The sequence below is a fragment of the Scatophagus argus genome, chromosome 7, assembly GCF_020382885.2.
Source record: "Scatophagus argus isolate fScaArg1 chromosome 7, fScaArg1.pri, whole genome shotgun sequence".
Classification (NCBI taxonomy): Eukaryota; Metazoa; Chordata; class Actinopteri; family Scatophagidae; genus Scatophagus; species Scatophagus argus.
In genome coordinates this window covers 25,564,922-25,582,907 of record NC_058499.1, presented here as the reverse complement: position 1 = coordinate 25,582,907, position 17,986 = coordinate 25,564,922, and the positions used below count along the sequence as shown (strand labels likewise).

At 41.2% G+C, this 17,986-nt stretch overlaps 1 protein-coding gene across 4 annotated transcripts; it reads right to left on the bottom strand.

Annotated features, from left to right (window-relative positions):
* Positions 1 to 1,437: 1,437 nt before the first annotated feature.
* Positions 1,438 to 17,879, bottom strand: ctcf (CCCTC-binding factor (zinc finger protein)). 4 transcript variants are annotated; one of them, XM_046394781.1, is made up of 18 exons: positions 17,561 to 17,879; positions 14,131 to 14,161; positions 13,845 to 13,994; positions 12,836 to 13,016; positions 12,480 to 12,625; positions 12,169 to 12,288; positions 11,776 to 11,955; positions 10,234 to 10,449; positions 9,937 to 10,099; positions 8,566 to 8,736; positions 8,312 to 8,445; positions 7,480 to 7,600; positions 6,934 to 7,083; positions 6,674 to 6,834; positions 6,269 to 6,451; positions 6,025 to 6,157; positions 5,683 to 5,922; positions 1,438 to 3,573 (listed from the first exon to the last, which is right to left on the bottom strand). In XM_046394781.1, exons 3-18 carry the CDS (start codon positions 13,875 to 13,877, stop codon positions 3,320 to 3,322), a joined length of 2,586 nt encoding a protein of 861 aa, XP_046250737.1. In that variant the 5' UTR covers positions 13,878 to 13,994; positions 14,131 to 14,161; positions 17,561 to 17,879; the 3' UTR covers positions 1,438 to 3,319. The 4 variants fall into 4 exon arrangements, with proteins under 4 accessions (XP_046250737.1, XP_046250739.1, XP_046250738.1 ...); XM_046394783.1 differs by lacking the exon at positions 13,845 to 13,994 and having other exon boundaries at positions 17,137 to 17,878; XM_046394782.1 differs by lacking the exon at positions 13,845 to 13,994 and having other exon boundaries at positions 17,561 to 17,878.
* Between the last annotated feature and the right edge of the window lie 107 nt (positions 17,880 to 17,986).

Below are 17,986 nucleotides of genomic sequence, written 5' to 3'. Positions count from 1 at the left end.
AAACGTAACTGCAGAAGAGAATAACACTGAACAATTTCATATATAATAAAAAAAAATCAAACCTTAACCCTATGACAAACAGGTGGTGTTTAATATGAATCAATACTGTGACATGAGTGCAACCAGTGCAAGAACTCTAACCACCAGGGGGCACTAAAGTGTCCTTTAAAAAAAGAACCATGCTGCAGTAGCTTTCATTCACGTAACAGCAGCAATGTAGTGTATCTCCTCCATAGAGGTTTGCTTAGCTTGAACATGTACTAAAAAGAAAAAAAATATTCACTGCTTAGAATGTGCTCTAACAATATGTTGTGTTATACATACTCAGTATTACACATATTGGATTATTATTATGGATAATCTATCTAATCTGAGTTGGAGGCCTCCAAGAATACTTTATTTTGCTTTATTTTATAAAGGTAAATTTGTGTTTTCTAACTGTTCCTTCACACATCTGAGCCACACCATGCAGAATGACCTGTGTGCACCATCTTCAAATTCATCTGCTAATACTCACCGACAGTTTTTGTCCCGGTGGAGTGAAGATGTAATTTTAAATAGGTAATTAACTTTTTGTGATTTACTTTTATCAGATACAATTTATTATTCCAAGTTTTAGAACATGTTTAAAGGGAGCTACTGTACTATCAACATCTGCCCATGTTGTTCTTCTATGTAGTGCTATTATAACTAACTTAAACAACATATCAGCTATAAAACAATTACATACAATACACAGTCTTCAGAATTCCAATTCTATCATGTCTGTCCTTTGTAATGTATATTTATTGCATATGTTTCTCTCTCTCTTTCATCCTCTCTGTCCTGTCTGCCTGTTCTTCCCCCGGCCGACTATCAGCAGGATAGTTCTCCCTTGCAAGCCGGGTCCTGCTCAAGGTTTCTTCCTGTTAAAAGGAAGTTTTTCCTTGTTTTTCCTTGCCACTGTCTGCTTGCTCAGGGGTTCAGGCTCTGGGTCTCTGGAAAGCATCTAGAGACAATTTTGATTGTAAAAGGTGCTATATAAATAAAATACATTGAAATTGAATTGAATTGAGCCTTTAAAATGTCCATTAATGCCTGTCCTAAACAGCCTAATGCATTCTCTCTGTATTATTTAAGAAACTACATGTCAAATATCAAGCCGTTTCATTCAGTCCTACAACAAATCATCTCAACTTGTGTTTTTATAAATAAAATCAGGGAGTTTACTATGATTTAGAGTGACTGGCCTAGGCAAGATTGAAGACATACCTTAGCATCAGCTGAAAATGGACAACGAAAGCTCAGAGCTAATGGAACAGCAAAACTTGGGCTAATGGGGTTTTAGGCTAGAGTTGATTTTGGCTACCTAAATAAGTAATCCAGTACAACAAGAAAAAGGCAGCGCTTCTCAAACCAGTATGAGAACCTGTCAATTAAAAAAGAACAAGTCGGACGTTTTTGTCATTACATACAATTTACTCATTGGACTTCATTCGGTACAAATCTGTTGATGGGTGCCAAACAGTTCTGTCTTTCAGCTGACACTCAAAAACCTTTACACCCTCTCACCTTTGGGTCAAAGGGGAAAAGAATGACACAAAGCTTCTTTCATACTACTGAACTGGGCCAAAGCACAAAGAAATGCAGTGGCAATTACAAAATGGACAGAAATAAAATGTGTAAAACAGTATCAAAACAGATACAACATGGCTATGAGCAGCAAGATATAGACAGAAAAATCATAGTGGTTCAGAATTTAATGCAGTCGGCTGAGAGGAACTCATCTGTGAAAGGAAAGCATGATGGCAAGGTTATTTTGCAAATTACCTTTACAGACTTAGGAAATGGAGTACCAGGCATGTTTATCAAATAAATGAAAACTTTGTTGTCCCTTTAAACCAACACATCTTCAAAAGAGCTGTTTAAAACCATTAAAAAGGTCCACAAAAGGCAAAGTGTTTAAAATGGATTACATTCAAAGCACCTGCCTCAGTTGACCATTGATTATGTATGTGATGGCTGCATGGAGGCAGGGAGGTCCAACTGACACACTGATCGACAATCTGGTCTTCAGTAACTTTTCCAAGTACAGTATTAACTACAAAATGATCCCACTTAAAGAAAAAATAAAGAAAGGTCAGTATTACCTTGCAAAAAAATGTCTGATACTGCTGTTTACTTCAGGTGAGATGATTCGAATTTATCAACATAATTCCATGTTAATTTAAGACTTTGGAATGTTTAAAATCACAACTATAGTACAAGATTTTACCAAATAAATCAGGAAGGCAAGCGTCGTTCAGTTGATGTGATGGCAAATTATCTACTTCCTCCTGCAGACTGTGGAACAGGAGGGAAGAGCAACAAACCTTCCATCAATGACAGGTAATGAGAAAGAAAAAAAAACTTAAATCGGCAGCATCAGCTGACTGAGGGCTTGTTTCCATTTGAACAAGGTTGGGTGATGACAACGTGAACTAGAAAGCTGAAAACCAGATGACTGTATCTTCCTCAGCCCATTTGCTCATGTATAAAGAATCCTTTTTCATTAGATCCTATAACAAAAGCCTCCTTGTACAGACAGTAAACTAATAACGCCACAACATGGACCATGTGTTTACACAGACCAAGCAGGAAAATCAGAACATTTACAGATCGTATGACTGAGGGCAAGTGGTATCTCAGAGGCAAACTTAAGTACCATATACTATGTTTCATGGAAAAAAACTACATTTATATCTATATATACACACATACAAAGGTTCGGAATTTGCAAAATCAGCATAGTTTTAAGAACAGCAAGCAGAACATCAAAGTGAAAAGTGAAAATAGATCACATAATGTCTCCTTTTGGCAGAGCAAACGTAAAGAGGAGCTGAACATTAACTGCAGTGTGTGTGGGTAGAGACTGACAGGATGTGGCTTTGGGTAGAAACAAGTAGCAACACACAATAATTCATCAAGAAGACATTCAAACTGAAAAAAAAGCCCAAAAAAACCAAAAGCACTGAAGAGCAGTCTGAGATTAGCCTGGACGATATCTGTATATGATGTATGAGTGAGAATATGCGTAGTGGGATCTGGTATATCGTATTTAAGTGTGTGTGTGCGTGTGTGTCCTACAAACACCAATGTGCAGGTTGATGTATATGGATGTGAAGTTACTGTGTGGAAGTATTTACATGCAGATTCTCTTCTTTGTTGTTTTTGCTGCCAACATTTCTTGCAGCAACTTCGGCAGAGGCAAAATGGCTGCCAACATGGGAAGGCCAAGGACATGGATGTGGCTAATGTGTATTTGCCAATTTTATTCATAGTCAGGCTACATGTGTCACGTTCACCGGTCCATCATGCTGAGGATCATCTCCGGTGTCAGATCTCCGTTGGCAGCAGCAGCAGCAGCCGCTGTTTCCTCGTTCACAGCCAGCTCAACAGTCTCCACCCCTTCCCCATCAAGCCCCACCCCCTCCACAGTCAGGGCCACTCCCTGCTCCAGGCTTGTCGCTGCAGAGGCGTCACCATCCTCCTTCTTCACTATAATGTTCTCCACTGCTCCAGTGCTCTCATCCTCCACCTGAATAATGGCAGCAGCTACAAAACACAAAAACAAAGACATACTTCACTGCGGCATTCAGGGATTTTGGGAACAAAGACACCTGCCACAGGAATGGCCTAATGTAATTTTCTGAAGGTGGCCTTGGCAGACAATAACTAACATTATCTTTGGTCTTTATGTGTACGCTGGTGATTAGTTATAATTCTGTAATTTCACACAGTGAGCACACATTTACTTTGTAAGTGAAACCTTTACAGTCATGTTTTGTTAAGCATTTTCAAGATAAATTTGCTTACATATTAATTGTGGTGTTTATTTTTATGCTTCCTTAAATAGCTTGGTGCTACTGGATGCTTGAATTTCCCTCGGGATCAATAAAGAATCTATCTATCTATCGACACACAGTGGCAATACCAGCTAAAGCAAAAATAAGGGTCATGACTTAATTTTTGAATGAATTGCAGTACGTGCTGGGCACAATGTGTATACCCTGCGGTAAGTGTGTGTGGACACATGACAGTACAGTTTCTATTTGTTAACCTTGCCAGAACTACAAGAAAAAAATTTAAAAAATTATCACTGTGATTTCTTGCAAACCCCTGCTACAGTGACACTATATCGTAAAAGCAGGGTATTTATGTAGAAGGATGCAATGGTAATTTCTTCATTACTGACATACAACATAATGTACCGAAACAAAAGCAACAGTGGTGGGTATGCCACAACAAAAATGTCAACGTCTCAACAACTTGTCATGTGTCCTTGACCATCAATTACAGCTTGACAACGACCTCTCATGCTGTTCACAAGTCGACTTATTGACTGCTGAGGCATGGCATCCCACATTTCTTGAAGGGCTGCCCTCAGGTCATTGAGGTTCCGGGGTGCAGGGTTACGACCCTCTACATGATAACTCAGCTGATCCCATAGGTTTTCTACGGGATTCAGGTCTGGAGGAAGCGCAGGCCACTTCATTTGAGGTACCCCAGCCTCCAGCAGCCGTTCCCTGATGATGCAACCTCGATGAGCTGGGGTACTGTCGATGAAATCAGGCCTGTGTTGCTCATGCAGAGGCACAATGACCGGATCGATGACGTTACTCAGGTAGTATTGGCTCGTCACAGTACCATTCACAAGGTGTGGGGCAGTTCCGTATTGACTAAACACACCTGCCCAGACTGTAACACTACCACCTCCAAAGGCCGATCAACGTGAATAGACTGGTTCCTCGTCCAGCGCAAATGCTCCCTCGACCATGCAAGACGATGACGCCTGTTCCTGGTGGTACAGTCAGGTACCCTTCCAGGTCGTCTAGCACGCAGACCATGCTGATGTCAGTGGTTGTGAATGTTCTGACTTGACACTCGGTTGCCTCTCGCCTCCCTTAAACATGCTTGGAGTTGAGTGGCATTCATCATCCAGTTCCACTAGGGCACTGTTCACAATGAAGTAGTCATCAGCAAAGACGTCCACTTTTCTGCCTTTCTGTGACTCTTCCAGTCTCCCTGTGTTTCTGTTGCAACCAGCTGATGACACTCTGTGACACTCTAAGCTCAGTGGCAATTTCACTCTGAGAACATCGCATTTGAAGCCTCGCAAGGTACTGTCAATCAGATGATGTCAGAATGTGAACAGCATGACGAAGAGGACTTGTTTAAATACAAACTGTCATTGGACCAGAACATTTAATGGTCGATTCATGGATCAGACACTTGTTGACATTGAGACATTGAACAGTTGGACATGTGCATTCAAAAGTTTAGAGAAGGTCAATTAAGTTCACCTGTAAAGGTGCATTTTAGGTGCATTCTGAAAATTCCAAAAGTCAAATATCCCAAACTTTTTGTGAGCAGTGTATGTAATAACAATTCCTGTATACATTCATCTTTCTGAAAACTATTGGCTGATAAGCTGGCAATCATTTTTGTTTGTATATATCCAGTTAATCAGTAGCTCATTGAAGTTGTGGTATATTGAATACCTAAAACTCAGTAAAACCACATCCAGTCTAATCCTAAATCTTTAAGTGCATCAGTCATTATTATCAGCTGCAGTTCCATTCAGCAATTTAACTATGACTGACTAAATCCTTCTTCCTCTTCAACATCATCATCTTGTCTAATAAATCCTGCCATTGTTCTCACCAGAAGCAGTCGCCTTGGCAGCCACCCGGACTGACTTGCTGGGTGTTGCAGGCTTGGGGGCGTTCTTTGGAGGTCGGCCTCGTTTCCTCTTGACTGGTGGCTCATCGGGAGCCGGTACCGGGATGGCGGCAGGAGCCTGGTCTAGTTCCATGCTTTCTGCCTCCTCTTCTTCCTGTAACAGTGATGATTCTTCCTCACCCTCGACCTCGTCCTCCTCATCAGGTTCAGCATGATCGTCCTCTGAATGATAGAAATGCAACAAAGGCCGACATCAGATGAACTTAGCACAGCTGACCAAACACAGACTCATGCCCACTTTTGCATACAATCTCAAATACTCACCGCTGTCGTCCTCATCTCTCCTGCTCCTCATCTTCCTCTTTCTTCCTCTCCTGCCTTTCTTCGGGGCTGGAGCTCCATTCTCAGCATCCTCCACCTCACCACCGCAGTTCTCAGCGTGTCGAGCCATGGTGTTCTACAAGAGCACACCTGTTAGTCTGTTGACTTTTCTAAGTTATTAGCCCTTTTCGAAGCACCCACGAGATGACTTCAGGCCTGTGGCAGCTACAAAGCCAAGTGTCCTTACCCTGCGAGTGAAGGTCTTGCTACATTTAGGGCAGACAAAGGCAGTGGGGACAAAGTTGGGGTCATGGTAGCGTTTGAAGTGCATATCCAGCAGCTGCTTCTGTCTGAATGTCTTTTCACACTGGCTGCAGGCATATGGTTTCTCTCCAGTGTGGGTTCGGCGATGCATCACCATGTGGCGCTCCTGGACACAGTTAAAAATCACAATTACATAGACTATTCTATACATCTATTCCAAATTTTGTTTTAGCCATAGCAGCAGCAAGATCCTATGAACTGCAATGTCAATCCATCAGTCAGTTGGCCCACCACTTTAATCCATTAATTAATCAAACTTAATTGAATACATTAATTTTTGCTGTCAAAGTATGTACAGTCTTTCACAAAGATATTTTTGAAGACACACCTGGCGGCAGCAGTAGTCACACATGTCACATTTGAACCTCTTCTCATTCTTATGCGACTTCTGATGCTGGATCAGAGCGTAGCGTTCATGGAACACAGCATCGCAGTAACGACACTTCTTTCCAGTCTCAATAAACGAGTGCTGTTTACGAAGATGGACACCTGCAGATTCACAGAGAGGAAAAATTAGGGGACTGAAACAACGACGCAATGTAAACTCTCTTGTCTCTCTGGTAAGTTTCCACTGTGTGTGTGTATTACCCAGGTCACTTTTGCGTGCTATGACTGTGTCGCAGTGTGGACAGTGGAATTTGGCCACATTCTCTGTGTGTTTCTGCAGAATGTGCATCTTCATGGTTCCACTCTGGGTGAATCGGGCATGGCAGATGTAACACTCATAAGGTTTCTCTCCTGCGAGGAGGATTGAGGACATTTACAGGTTCATTTGCTTTTACATTAGCATTTTAAATCTAACAATACAGTAACAATGACAGAATACAAAAGAATCCTAAGAGGGTTCAATTGGTTAGAAAGTATGAAAACAAAGTATGAAATAGTGCAAACTGATAGACTTGAACCATACTAAATATATCATTATAGCCTAATTACACTTAATAAAAGTGAAAATGATAGTTTTGTCATTGATAATGGGGAGGGGTTTAGCAAAAGGTCAAATGACTTCTTTATAATACTAATGTTAACTAAAATAATGATACTAGTTCTGTATCTCTGTAAATTGACATATGCCACTTTGTCCTCCTTCACTGCTTTATAGATATAGAGAGGCAGTAAAGGTATCAGTTTTACCTGAGTGTGTCCTCATGTGTCTCTTCAGCTTGTATGTGTCTCTGCTGGCATAGCTGCAGAGACTGCACTGGAATGGACGCTCGCCGGTGTGGGAGCGAATGTGACGTTTTAGTTTGCTCACCTACACAACGCACATACACAAACACACAGAGCACACATTCAGACCGAGTATCACTGTTTGTCCCAAGTGAAAGTTTGTAGTGAAGTTTATTGAGTTCCTCCTGGTTCAGCAACTCAAAAAACTGCATCCTTTTTAAAGGAGGCTTCATATTGTGGTTACGAGTTCCATGGTGAAATCAGCTGAAACAGACAACATGTTCACAATCATCTGCTGCCTATCTTAGGAAGGAAGAGAGCAAATCTGAACCTGAAATCTTGTCTGTCTATGACTTTTGACTTTGTTGTGGCTTTCTTTTTCGTTCTATTCTGGATGACAGATGAGTACACACTGCTGTAAGAATGTGTTCAAATGGGGACCAGACCACCTCTGAGTGGACTGAGGGACCGGATTTCAAATATGTCCTCAATGTGTCTTGGGTTCATTCAGACCTGTACTTAGAGCACTCCATTTGTGATTGGATGACTCAGGACGTATATTAGTACCAGGTCTGAACAGGTCCATAGTCACTTATCAGAACACTACAACAAAAACTGCCATTATACAGATGTGCAATCAGAGAACATTTTGGATTCTTGAATGTATTCTTTGTATTGCTGGTTACAGAATTGTGAACTTCCTTGCTGTTTTTGAATAAGTAGATGTGGATGGGAATTAGTGTAGCAAATGTAATACATTACACTAAAACTTCAAGAATACAGTACACTGTCTTACCTCCACACTGGCATAGTCACACATGGAGCATTTGAAGGGTTTTTCGTGTGTGTGTTTGTAACGGCGATGACGAACCAGCTCTCCACTAGTCACAAACGCCATATCACAGTCTGTGCACTTGTGTGGACGAGTCCCTGAATAAATAAAAAAGACGACATGTTTAAACTATCCTGGCACGCCATATATGTATAAAAATCATCCTTACGTATCCTATATTTTTCAACATTTCTGTAAAGGTGTGTGTTAGCGGATACCTGTGTGTGTATTGAGATGGTTTCTTAGCAGCGTGACAGTCCTGAAGGCTCTTCCACACAGGTGACATTTGTGAGGTCTCTCATCAGTGTGGCTCTTCATGTGTCTGTCCAGGTTGGAGCGTCGAGGACATGTGTAGCTACACAGTTCACACTGAAACGTCTTCTTCACCCCTAACACACAACAAAGACATGAACAGCCCTCACATTCACTAACAGCGTTTATATCACAATTGCACAGTCACCGTCCTCAGTGTTATAAAACAACATAGTGAACATCACAAAGTCCCTGCTGCTGAACAGTCGAGCCTTTTGAGGATGCCCCTTTCATACCCAATCATGATCCTCTCACCTGTTACCAATGAACCTGGTTACCTGTGCAAAGTTTCAAACAGGTGTGTTTTGAACATTCTACAAATGTATCAGTCTTTTGTTGCTTTTGTCCCAACTTGTTTTTGTACTGTTTTCCATTCAGTATACATCAAATAGAACTGGCAAATGATAACATTCTGTATATAGTGTCCCAGGATTTTATTTTTTTTAATTGAAGCTGGAAAACACAAAACTTCAGTAACTGATTGTTAGTCTTCAGTTACAATTTGCGTGAAATTATTATTTTTGGAAAAAAATAATTGCGATATTCAACAGTGACTCAGAGCAAAATAATCAACATGCTGATATGGTAAGCTACACTGCCTTTTAGTGTAAACAGTAAACAGTCTATAAGCACAGCAAACTCTGCACAGAAACGAATCAAGGTAATTTGTACTCTTCTGTCTTCATATATCGAACAATGTGGGAATGGAATTCACTCCCTAGACAGCATGACATATTGAGAAAAAGACACCATCTATGTTAATGTGGGAAAAAATGTGTATCACATATACCGTGCAATAAAATAATGGTAACAGTAAAAACTGCTAACAATGCCAAGTTTATCTGTGTCTTCTACTGTAACCAATGGCGTACGCAACGTTAAACTGAACATACAATGCAAGAATACCATATAAGTGATGCTGAATGTTGTTTTGCTATTGTCATTTTGTTGTTTGATTTGTCAGGTTGGTAATTTGTACTGTCACTGTGTAGGACATTCTCATGTAGACCCTAAGAAGGACATCTGCTGTGATACAGTATTAAAAGGGGATCCAAGCAAACGTACCACATGGGAAAGTAGTGTGTGCTGTGAAAACTGACCTCGCAATTAATTTGTGCTAACTTGGCTACATGACAGCTTGTCACTTACTATACAGTAAAACAGCCAAATAAGCCAAACTAACTTTGAAGAGAAAATCCAAATTAAATATCACAAACATGCACTGATGTGTCATGTGTCCTATCATGTCCCCAGTCCAGCAGACAGTTGTGTCTCACCTTTCTTCTTGATCTTGGTGGGTTTAGGTGGTTTCATGTTGCCCACCACTTTCTCAGCATTGACCTCAGACAGAAGGCCTTCCTGCTGTTCCTCTTCAAAGTCATAGACGCTTACATCCATGTCCTTATCTCCTTCAGCATAGCGCAGACGACTCTTTTTACCCTGAAAAAAAACAGAAAGACCTATTAGACCTTATCGTCTGCTGAGGACAATCTGTTGTACAAATGTACTTCAATTGCAGGGAACCATCTCCCGTCCCCATTAACAAAGAGACTGATGCGACACAACTATCTTGCCTTTTTGGTCTTCTTGATGGCTGCAGATGGGGGCTGATAGTCTGGGTCTTTAGACCAGTTTGGGTCATCATTTGGTGGCTGAATGGGTTCATCCTCCCCTTCTTCCAGCAGCTGGTTCCCCACCTCTTCATCTTCCTCCTCTTCAGGGTGGGCTTCTCCTCCCTCTTCTTCCTGTTCCACCGTCTCTACCTCCCCGTTAGCACCAACCTTAACGACCTACATATCAAATGCAATCAAATTAATTGTTTAGTCCATTTAAGACTATAGACAAAAGGTGAAGTGCAAAACATTCTTCTTCTTCCAATTATTAGTATTATTATTGTTGTCATTACTGTTGTTGTTGTTCTTCTTCTTATTAAGATTGGAAGAGCCAAAGGATCAGTATCAGGGCAGATTTCAACAGACTGTACCTTTAATGAATCATGAAAGTGTCTAAGTGTCTATCTTTACCCTACTGTGGCCATCTCAGCCTGCTAATTTTGCAGTGCTACTCTCCTTTATGGAAATGTATTCTATATTTTTCTTTTACATGAGAGTGAAAATTAGAGTCTTTCCAAAAAATAAAAATGATTTGTGTGCGACTGACAGTTATACACAGAAAATAATAAATAACAAATACACAGTTTTGGTAAGCGTCAACTTTCTAACTCTTTGTCTATCATTAACAAAGATCAGTGTACAGAACCTGCATGGCAAATGATCCGATCACCCTTTCTTCTTACTCTACAGTGGAAAGCACCTGGTAGTCCTATTGGTATCTCCTCAATAAATGTTTTAAGCAACCTGAGCTGGTACAAAAAGGTGGCATAGAAACACTGCACACCACCGACAGGAGAGCAGTGCAGCGAGTGTAACTGTTATTGTTTGGCAGTGAATAAAGGACGCTGCTGCTTCTCAAGACAAAAGTAAGGCTCAGGTGTTTTTGTTCTCAAATGCTAAAAAAAGTGAAGCAGGCATGTCGGAAGAGCAGTCAAAGTGAACTCATTCCTCTCTGAAGCAGACTTAAACATATTCACAAAGACTGTTGGTATAGTATTCACAGTGATTGTATGAGGAGTTTTAACCCATGTCTGCTGCCCCACAGGGATAACGAAACCATTTTTCAAAATGATGACACGAGCAGAATCTCCTCAGCAACTTAAAATGTTGTGTTATGTGTTTATTTACCTGACTTTATTTTCTCTGCGCATTAGAGATGATAAATGAAGAACAAATCTATCACAGAGTTCTTAGAAGGCAGAAAGGGGAGTTAATCCTTTTTACCTTGCACGACTGTGGCCTGCAGACTCAATATGAAGGCATTAACCCATATTGAACCTTTGTGGGAAGCCTTACAGAATGTTTCTAGGTTTGATCTAAAAAGATTCCAATAATGTTTCTTAGTATAGTGACTGAAACTTTATGATAAAAGTGAACAACTTCATGAAGTGCATTTCTGCCAGTGGCCTAGAAGTGGCAAGAGATTCTTTCAAATGCGTTCACGCAATTAGTGTTGTCTTGTGTGAGCTAAAGCCTGATCCGTGAGCACGTCTGTTTGTGTACCTGAAAGCCCTCAGGTAGTGGCAGGGTGTGGCAGATGACTGGGTCACCATCCTTTGGCATAGCAGTGGTGTCTGCAAAGGTGCCTTGCTGCAGAGCTTCCACAGTGGAGGCAGAAACAGGCACTTGAACCAGCTGGAGCTCCCCCAGACCCAGGGCTGCCTGTTCCTCCATGTTTACCACCTGAGGACAGAGACAGAGACAGATCTGTTTCCAGAGCCCAGAGAAATCTAGAGAATCCATGGAGTATATACTTAGACCTAGGAGTGCATACAGCCCCTCTGAGAACGTAACTTCACAAAGGTTAACAGGCAGCTTGTGGATCCAGCTGTCCCGCCAACCAAGGATAAAAGATTAAATCACTTGAGAATGCAAAAATATGAAAACATAACCTACCTGTAGTGTGATTATTTGAGTCTGATCCACTGTTGTCACAGTTGCTTGGTGAGGAGCACCTGCTACTCCTCCAACAACTCCCACTGTCGCTGATGATCCCCCCACTGCAGCATCGATCACCTGGAATTCAACTTCCTTTTAAAAGGCTGTTAAATGAAATCTGTAGAAAGGCAACACACTCTGTCCGGCATGTTAGGTGCCCTCAGCTCTAGCTGACATCATTTCGACAAGGCAGCCCAAATAAAACATTCCTATACGAACAGACCTTGGCAACTACCATGTCACATCAAAGCTCTTAACAATAAGCTTACCTCAGTCTTCATCTGCAGCAGGGTGGGATCCAGCGAGTCCATAACCATCATTTCAACCCCTGCTCCACCTTCCACACTAACCCCCACCCCAGCTTCCATCAGCTGCTGCTGGGCCTGGGTGGCTGCTACCAATCCTTCTCCATGACCTGAAACACAAGATTGCCAGGAATAAGACAGCTGACCACATTCTCCACAAAAACTACTTACAATGGAAATCTCAGCTATGTGCTCTTTTCACATAGACTGTGGGACACTTTCATGTAAAATTAGTAAGAGAATATGTCTGTGTAGATTCTCAGTAATCCATTTTTCATATATTGCCCAAACTTAAACTCTTCTACACAATTAATAAAAACCTTGTTCCAGCACGACTCCAGCTTGCCCCTCCACCACGCCCCCAGCCTCTGCAGCCTGCTGGAGGAGGTCAGCCACCATAGTATCCTGACTGTGAACGGCCTGGATGGAGGGAAAGTCTTTGGCAGGGACCTCCACCACCCCTACACCCTCTGTTGGCCCTCCGTCCATGCTAGGTAGGAACTGAAATAAAGGAAACCTGTGTTTTAAATCGGTCCCTGGTTTTTAAATCCATCCACTGGAGTCACATTTGCTTTATGACAGCAGTGGTCAGTCTTAAACCATGAAAGAATATGCATATTTTCCCTTCAACTCAGCAGTCTGATTAGAGTCTTCAAAAACCAGCAGGACAATGAAAAACTGGTGTAAAGTTTCGGTATGGTATCGAATTCAGTTATTTACAAAAACCAAAAAAGCTGATGAGGCACAACTTAAAACACACTGTCTTTGTACAATTTTCAATTGAGCATCTTAAAAAGGATTAGCAAATGATCACATTCTGTTTTGTTTATCTTTTAGATAGGTTGCCAACTTCCTGGAATCTGGGTTGTAGATATAATCATGATCATAAACATCCTTCTATGTTTAACTGTCTGTGGTTCTGTTTAAAATTAAAGTTTGTTTATAGGAAGAAATCCAGGAATTGTCAAAAAAACGAGAATATATTGTGAGCAAGTAATCATGTGAAAGTAACAGGACCATGTTGAGTCCCAATGCTGAGAATGGTTTATGCTTGTTGGAAAGCTCAGAAGTTACACACCAGTACAACTTCTACACATGCTCAATTTGCATAAGATTGAATCTACCACAGCTTAGTTCTGCTCTATGTTCCACTACTTTGACTCTCTGCATCTTTGGTTATCTGTGCTTCCTGTACAGAGTTCAGCACTGAGTTTTGACCTACAGTTTTGGCAAAAAGGGAATGTTCGAGGAAATATCAGCAGAAACTTTGACGCATTTCAAATAACCCATTGTCGTAAAACTGCTGGCACTTAACTCTATTAGTGTTACCTGGAGAAGCAACAATAAATTGACTGGTTTCATGAGTTTTTGTAGAGTGGGCTGCACGATTATGATACAGGTGATCTCTCCTTTGCTTTGCTGCTGAAAACCCTGAGCTTTGCTGAATCAAATGCCTTCTACCTCACTGTCCCTGCCAGGCTGAAGGAAGGAAGGAAGGAAGGGGGCCATGTTACAAAAGTGCACTTAGAAATCTCTTTCACATACGGACATTTTGAGTTTAACAGCCTAAACATTTCTGACAATGTCAGCTGCTGTTAAAGACACTTGTGCTCACCTGAGGTTTTGGCAGCTACCTGACTGCAAACCTGTAAGAGGGGAGGGGAATACATCATCACAAGGTGATAGACTAATGCATTCATTCTTTTACTACATGCTTCCAGGACAGCTCCTCTCCTGTTGCTTTATAATTCTTGCTTTGCAGCTGAGAACACGACAGCTCTCTTGAGTATACTATCACAACCAAATGATATTAAGTGAAGCGGTGAAAAGGGTTAATACAGAGGATCACACATGCCCAGGGCCATACAAGCTGCACGAGCACTGTGTGATGGCTGGGTTCCTAAACCACTGCTCTTTCTGCAGTCATCTTCTCCACTGTTGGTAGTTGCTGTCCACGACCATGGCAGCTTGTAGTTAGGCTCAACTAAGCATTCTTTCACAGAGCTTAACAAAAGCAGAGAGAGAGAGAGAGAGAGAACGAGAGAATGCCCTTCACCTGATGACTTCTTTCCTAGCGGCTGCATATTTTGCAGGTAAAAGACATTGACCGTGCAGTGAAACACAGGTATAATGACAGTATGACCACATGCAGATCATTTTAAGCTCTGTTTCTGTTGGGAACAGAGCATATGATGTGGAAAAAAATGCCCTGCTGCTCACACAAGCTGTTAACATGGGCGCCAAAATGAAAAACAAGAGGTTCTGTGACCCACATGTAGCCGGGCATTAGATTAAACAGTTCAAGGGATTCCTCATAGTCTTTCAAAATACTCTGCATTCACATCTTCCTTGATATGCACAACTGTTTAAGTTACAGGTGCTTTATGCCAAGCAAGATTTCTCTTGGTTGTTACCCTAAATCTATGTTCAAGATATAGATCTAACAAAGTGATGGCAAAAGATGGTCTTTAATGAGGGTCAATAAAAATAATCCTTTGTAGACCTGTGCAACAGTTTTCATGAAAAGTTTGTGAATGGTACAAATGATTTGTACAACCCATATCAACAGAGAGGTTACAAAAATAAAGAGAAACAGAAATGGTTTGGTGAACAACTGAAAACAGGCTCAGAAAGTGGGGCATGTGGCATCTCAGAAATGAAGTAATGGCCAGCAAGAAAGCTCTGCTAAATGCTGTAAAATTACAAACATCTTCACAAGCAAGGACCATGGTTAGTCCTTCGGGGGAATGAGAATAAATAAATAAATACAATATAATACACACACACACATATGAATATTTATTCCTGTTGCCTTAATTATGTAAGTGCGACTGACTAACTCTTGACAATAATGACTATTTTAACTATTTTCTAGTGTAAACAGTCTTTTTCTTTTCTGTTCTGTGTACAGCTGCAGGTACCTGTTTCCTTTGTATTTATTCTTTTTGAATGCACATCCTTCCCTTATCCTTGCATGCTTTGCACTCGCTATATCCTGTTTGCTGCTGTAATACTGCAGTTTCCCAGTTATGGGACTAATAAAGGATTATCTTATTTTGAAAATGTTCTTCTTAAAACTAAAAGATATTTAACGGTAGGCTTTTCGGTTGAAAGATATATGAAAGATATTTACTAGCATAAGCAGAAAACAGCAAAAACTTAAACAAAACACTTATAGTATATGAAGATGAATTACCAGCCCCACCCACTCCTGTCTGCCTCAAAAATCAGGTACCGCTGTGGCCGCTTTGGATCTGCACTCAGACGCGTGTTTGGAGAAGCAGTGCATAACTGCTTTTTCTCACAGGTATACAACTGGTGACACATTCAGAGGCCAAACTTCTGAACATTTCACAAACTCAAACCCCGTGGAATCCAGAGACAACTACACTGGGGGGTTTTGGTTCATGCTGAAATGCCACACACTCACCCTGTTCCAAAAATTAAACTAGATCTGAAAACTGTGTAGGTCACTGAGTATAACTATTTGAATATTTAGTCAAAGAGCGATTGAGCCCTTTGTCATTCTGTCAATTACTAGTTAAAGCATCATTACTTGCATTTTGGACGATGTGGCAATTTACATTAACAACCAAACTAGTTGATATGGATTTTGGGTGCTTGCACTTTAGATGAAAGGGTCAATGAGTCACTCAACTCAATTTAAAAACTAAAGAGTTGCACTTCAACAAACTGAATACAACTTGTTAAACGTAAACTGTATACATCATTACTGACAACGCGCGTAACAGCTACATAGACATGACAGTGGAGATACCTAACATCTGTTTGTTTTCAGGTTCCCATGTCCACATGTTTTCATATTGCTAAATGTGTGGAAGCTACAGGGGCTTTAGTAAAGGCCTTCGAAGATCCTTTGACTTCGGGCACGACAAATTTACCACAACGTAGCAGTGATACTGAGCTCCAAGCCGGGCACCTGTCGCCTGTCTGCGCAGCACTTATATAGCGGTATTTTTGTAGCTCTCCAAGCCGAATCGTAGAGGGAGCTCTCTGCTATAATATATATCTGTGGCTATGATGCTCTAGGTGGGCTTAGAATAAGAGGCAAGCGGCGACGGGTGCAACATCTGCCAATTGCGACCACGGCGTTCTGGCAGAAAAGAAGAGAAATGCTGTATCCGACAATAGAAGATGACTGATTTTGGGAGAGCACAAATTGTATGTCTGGTATCAGTCAATCAGCGGCCACCGATCGCCGAGGATCGTTTTGCTGTAAATGCCTCGTCATTCTCTTTTCCGCACTGGCTGTCCTTACAGTTTATGTGTATGTATTTCGCTACTTGGAAAGCTAACTGAACTGACTTTGATTTAAATAATCGCATATGCAGCAACTACCAATTCAGTTAAGTGAACGACTAAAAACGACGTTTGTTCCAGTTACTTCCAGAGACGCTTTCGACACTTTTCATAATGCTAACAGCACTGGGTGGATAAGGGCCCTAACTGTGAGCTAGCCTTAACTGCTGCTAACATCGGTTTCTACATCAGTTTCTTCAAAGGTATAGTCTGACGTTAAAACGCAAACTAACACTCAAAGCAAGATCACTTGGATAACTGAAAAGCGATTCAACTGTTTGCAGTCCCATAGTAATGTTACCGTGGGTGGAGGAATCTTTGTGTTACCCTCGGCGTAACGTTGTATTAATGCAAAGAAGCTAACGTTAGCAATAAGTTAAACCCGCCAGTTTCCATGTCGTCAAGGCTGTAAAGACCATAGAAGACGGGAAACAAAGAAGAGAGAAAATGGACGCCTTGGCCTAAACTCTCCCACCAAATCGTCGAAGTACTCGTAACTTGTACTTGATGATATTTTCATTGATACATGTAAAATATAGCGGGATGTGTATACATTTATCAGAACTTCGGTTATTTAAACGTATTTTGACGACTTTTTCAATAACGATAGAGGGAGACAAACACTCTCCGACAAGCTGCCCGGACCCTGAGCCCCATCGTGACACCTAGAGGCCGATTAAAGATCCTGCAAACTCCCCCTTATCAGAAAAGTACTGATACTTTACCTCTTTTTAGTGCGTTTCCCTTCCCGTTTAACTTAGTCGAAAGCAGAGAGTCTATATTACAAAGTTTAACAGGCTAGTAAGAAATGAAGGCTTCTTCGCTATTTGTTTTAATCCTTCTCCCGCTTTAGCAGAGTAGCCTCTGCCACAAAATGGCAGTTGGAAGCTCAGTGCGCCTGTGCGGCCGCTGGGGGGTGGTGTCGAAGCTGCTGCAGACACCCTGATTGGCCAGGAGGGGCGCCCCGTTGGAATACATTGAAGCCCATTTATCTCAATGTTAGAAGGGCTGCTTCCATTACCGCCGGAGATCTGAGTTTTGCTATCAGAAAATAATCTATATTTAAAGGAAGCATAAAGAGTAAACCATTGTGATGAATTACGATAATTTCAAATAAAACGTATGTTAAATATTGAGAGGGTATATAATGG

Coding starts and splice junctions, on each gene's coding strand:
- ctcf (XM_046394781.1), bottom strand. CDS start 13,877: ATGAAACCAGTCAATTTATTGTTGCTTCTCCAG. Junction 10,100..10,233: donor CCATCAAGAAGACCAAAAAG/GCAAGATAGTTG, acceptor GTTTTTTTTCAG/GGTAAAAAGAGTCGTCTGCG. Junction 8,737..9,936: donor CACCAAGATCAAGAAGAAAG/GTGAGACACAAC, acceptor GTTGTGTGTTAG/GGGTGAAGAAGACGTTTCAG.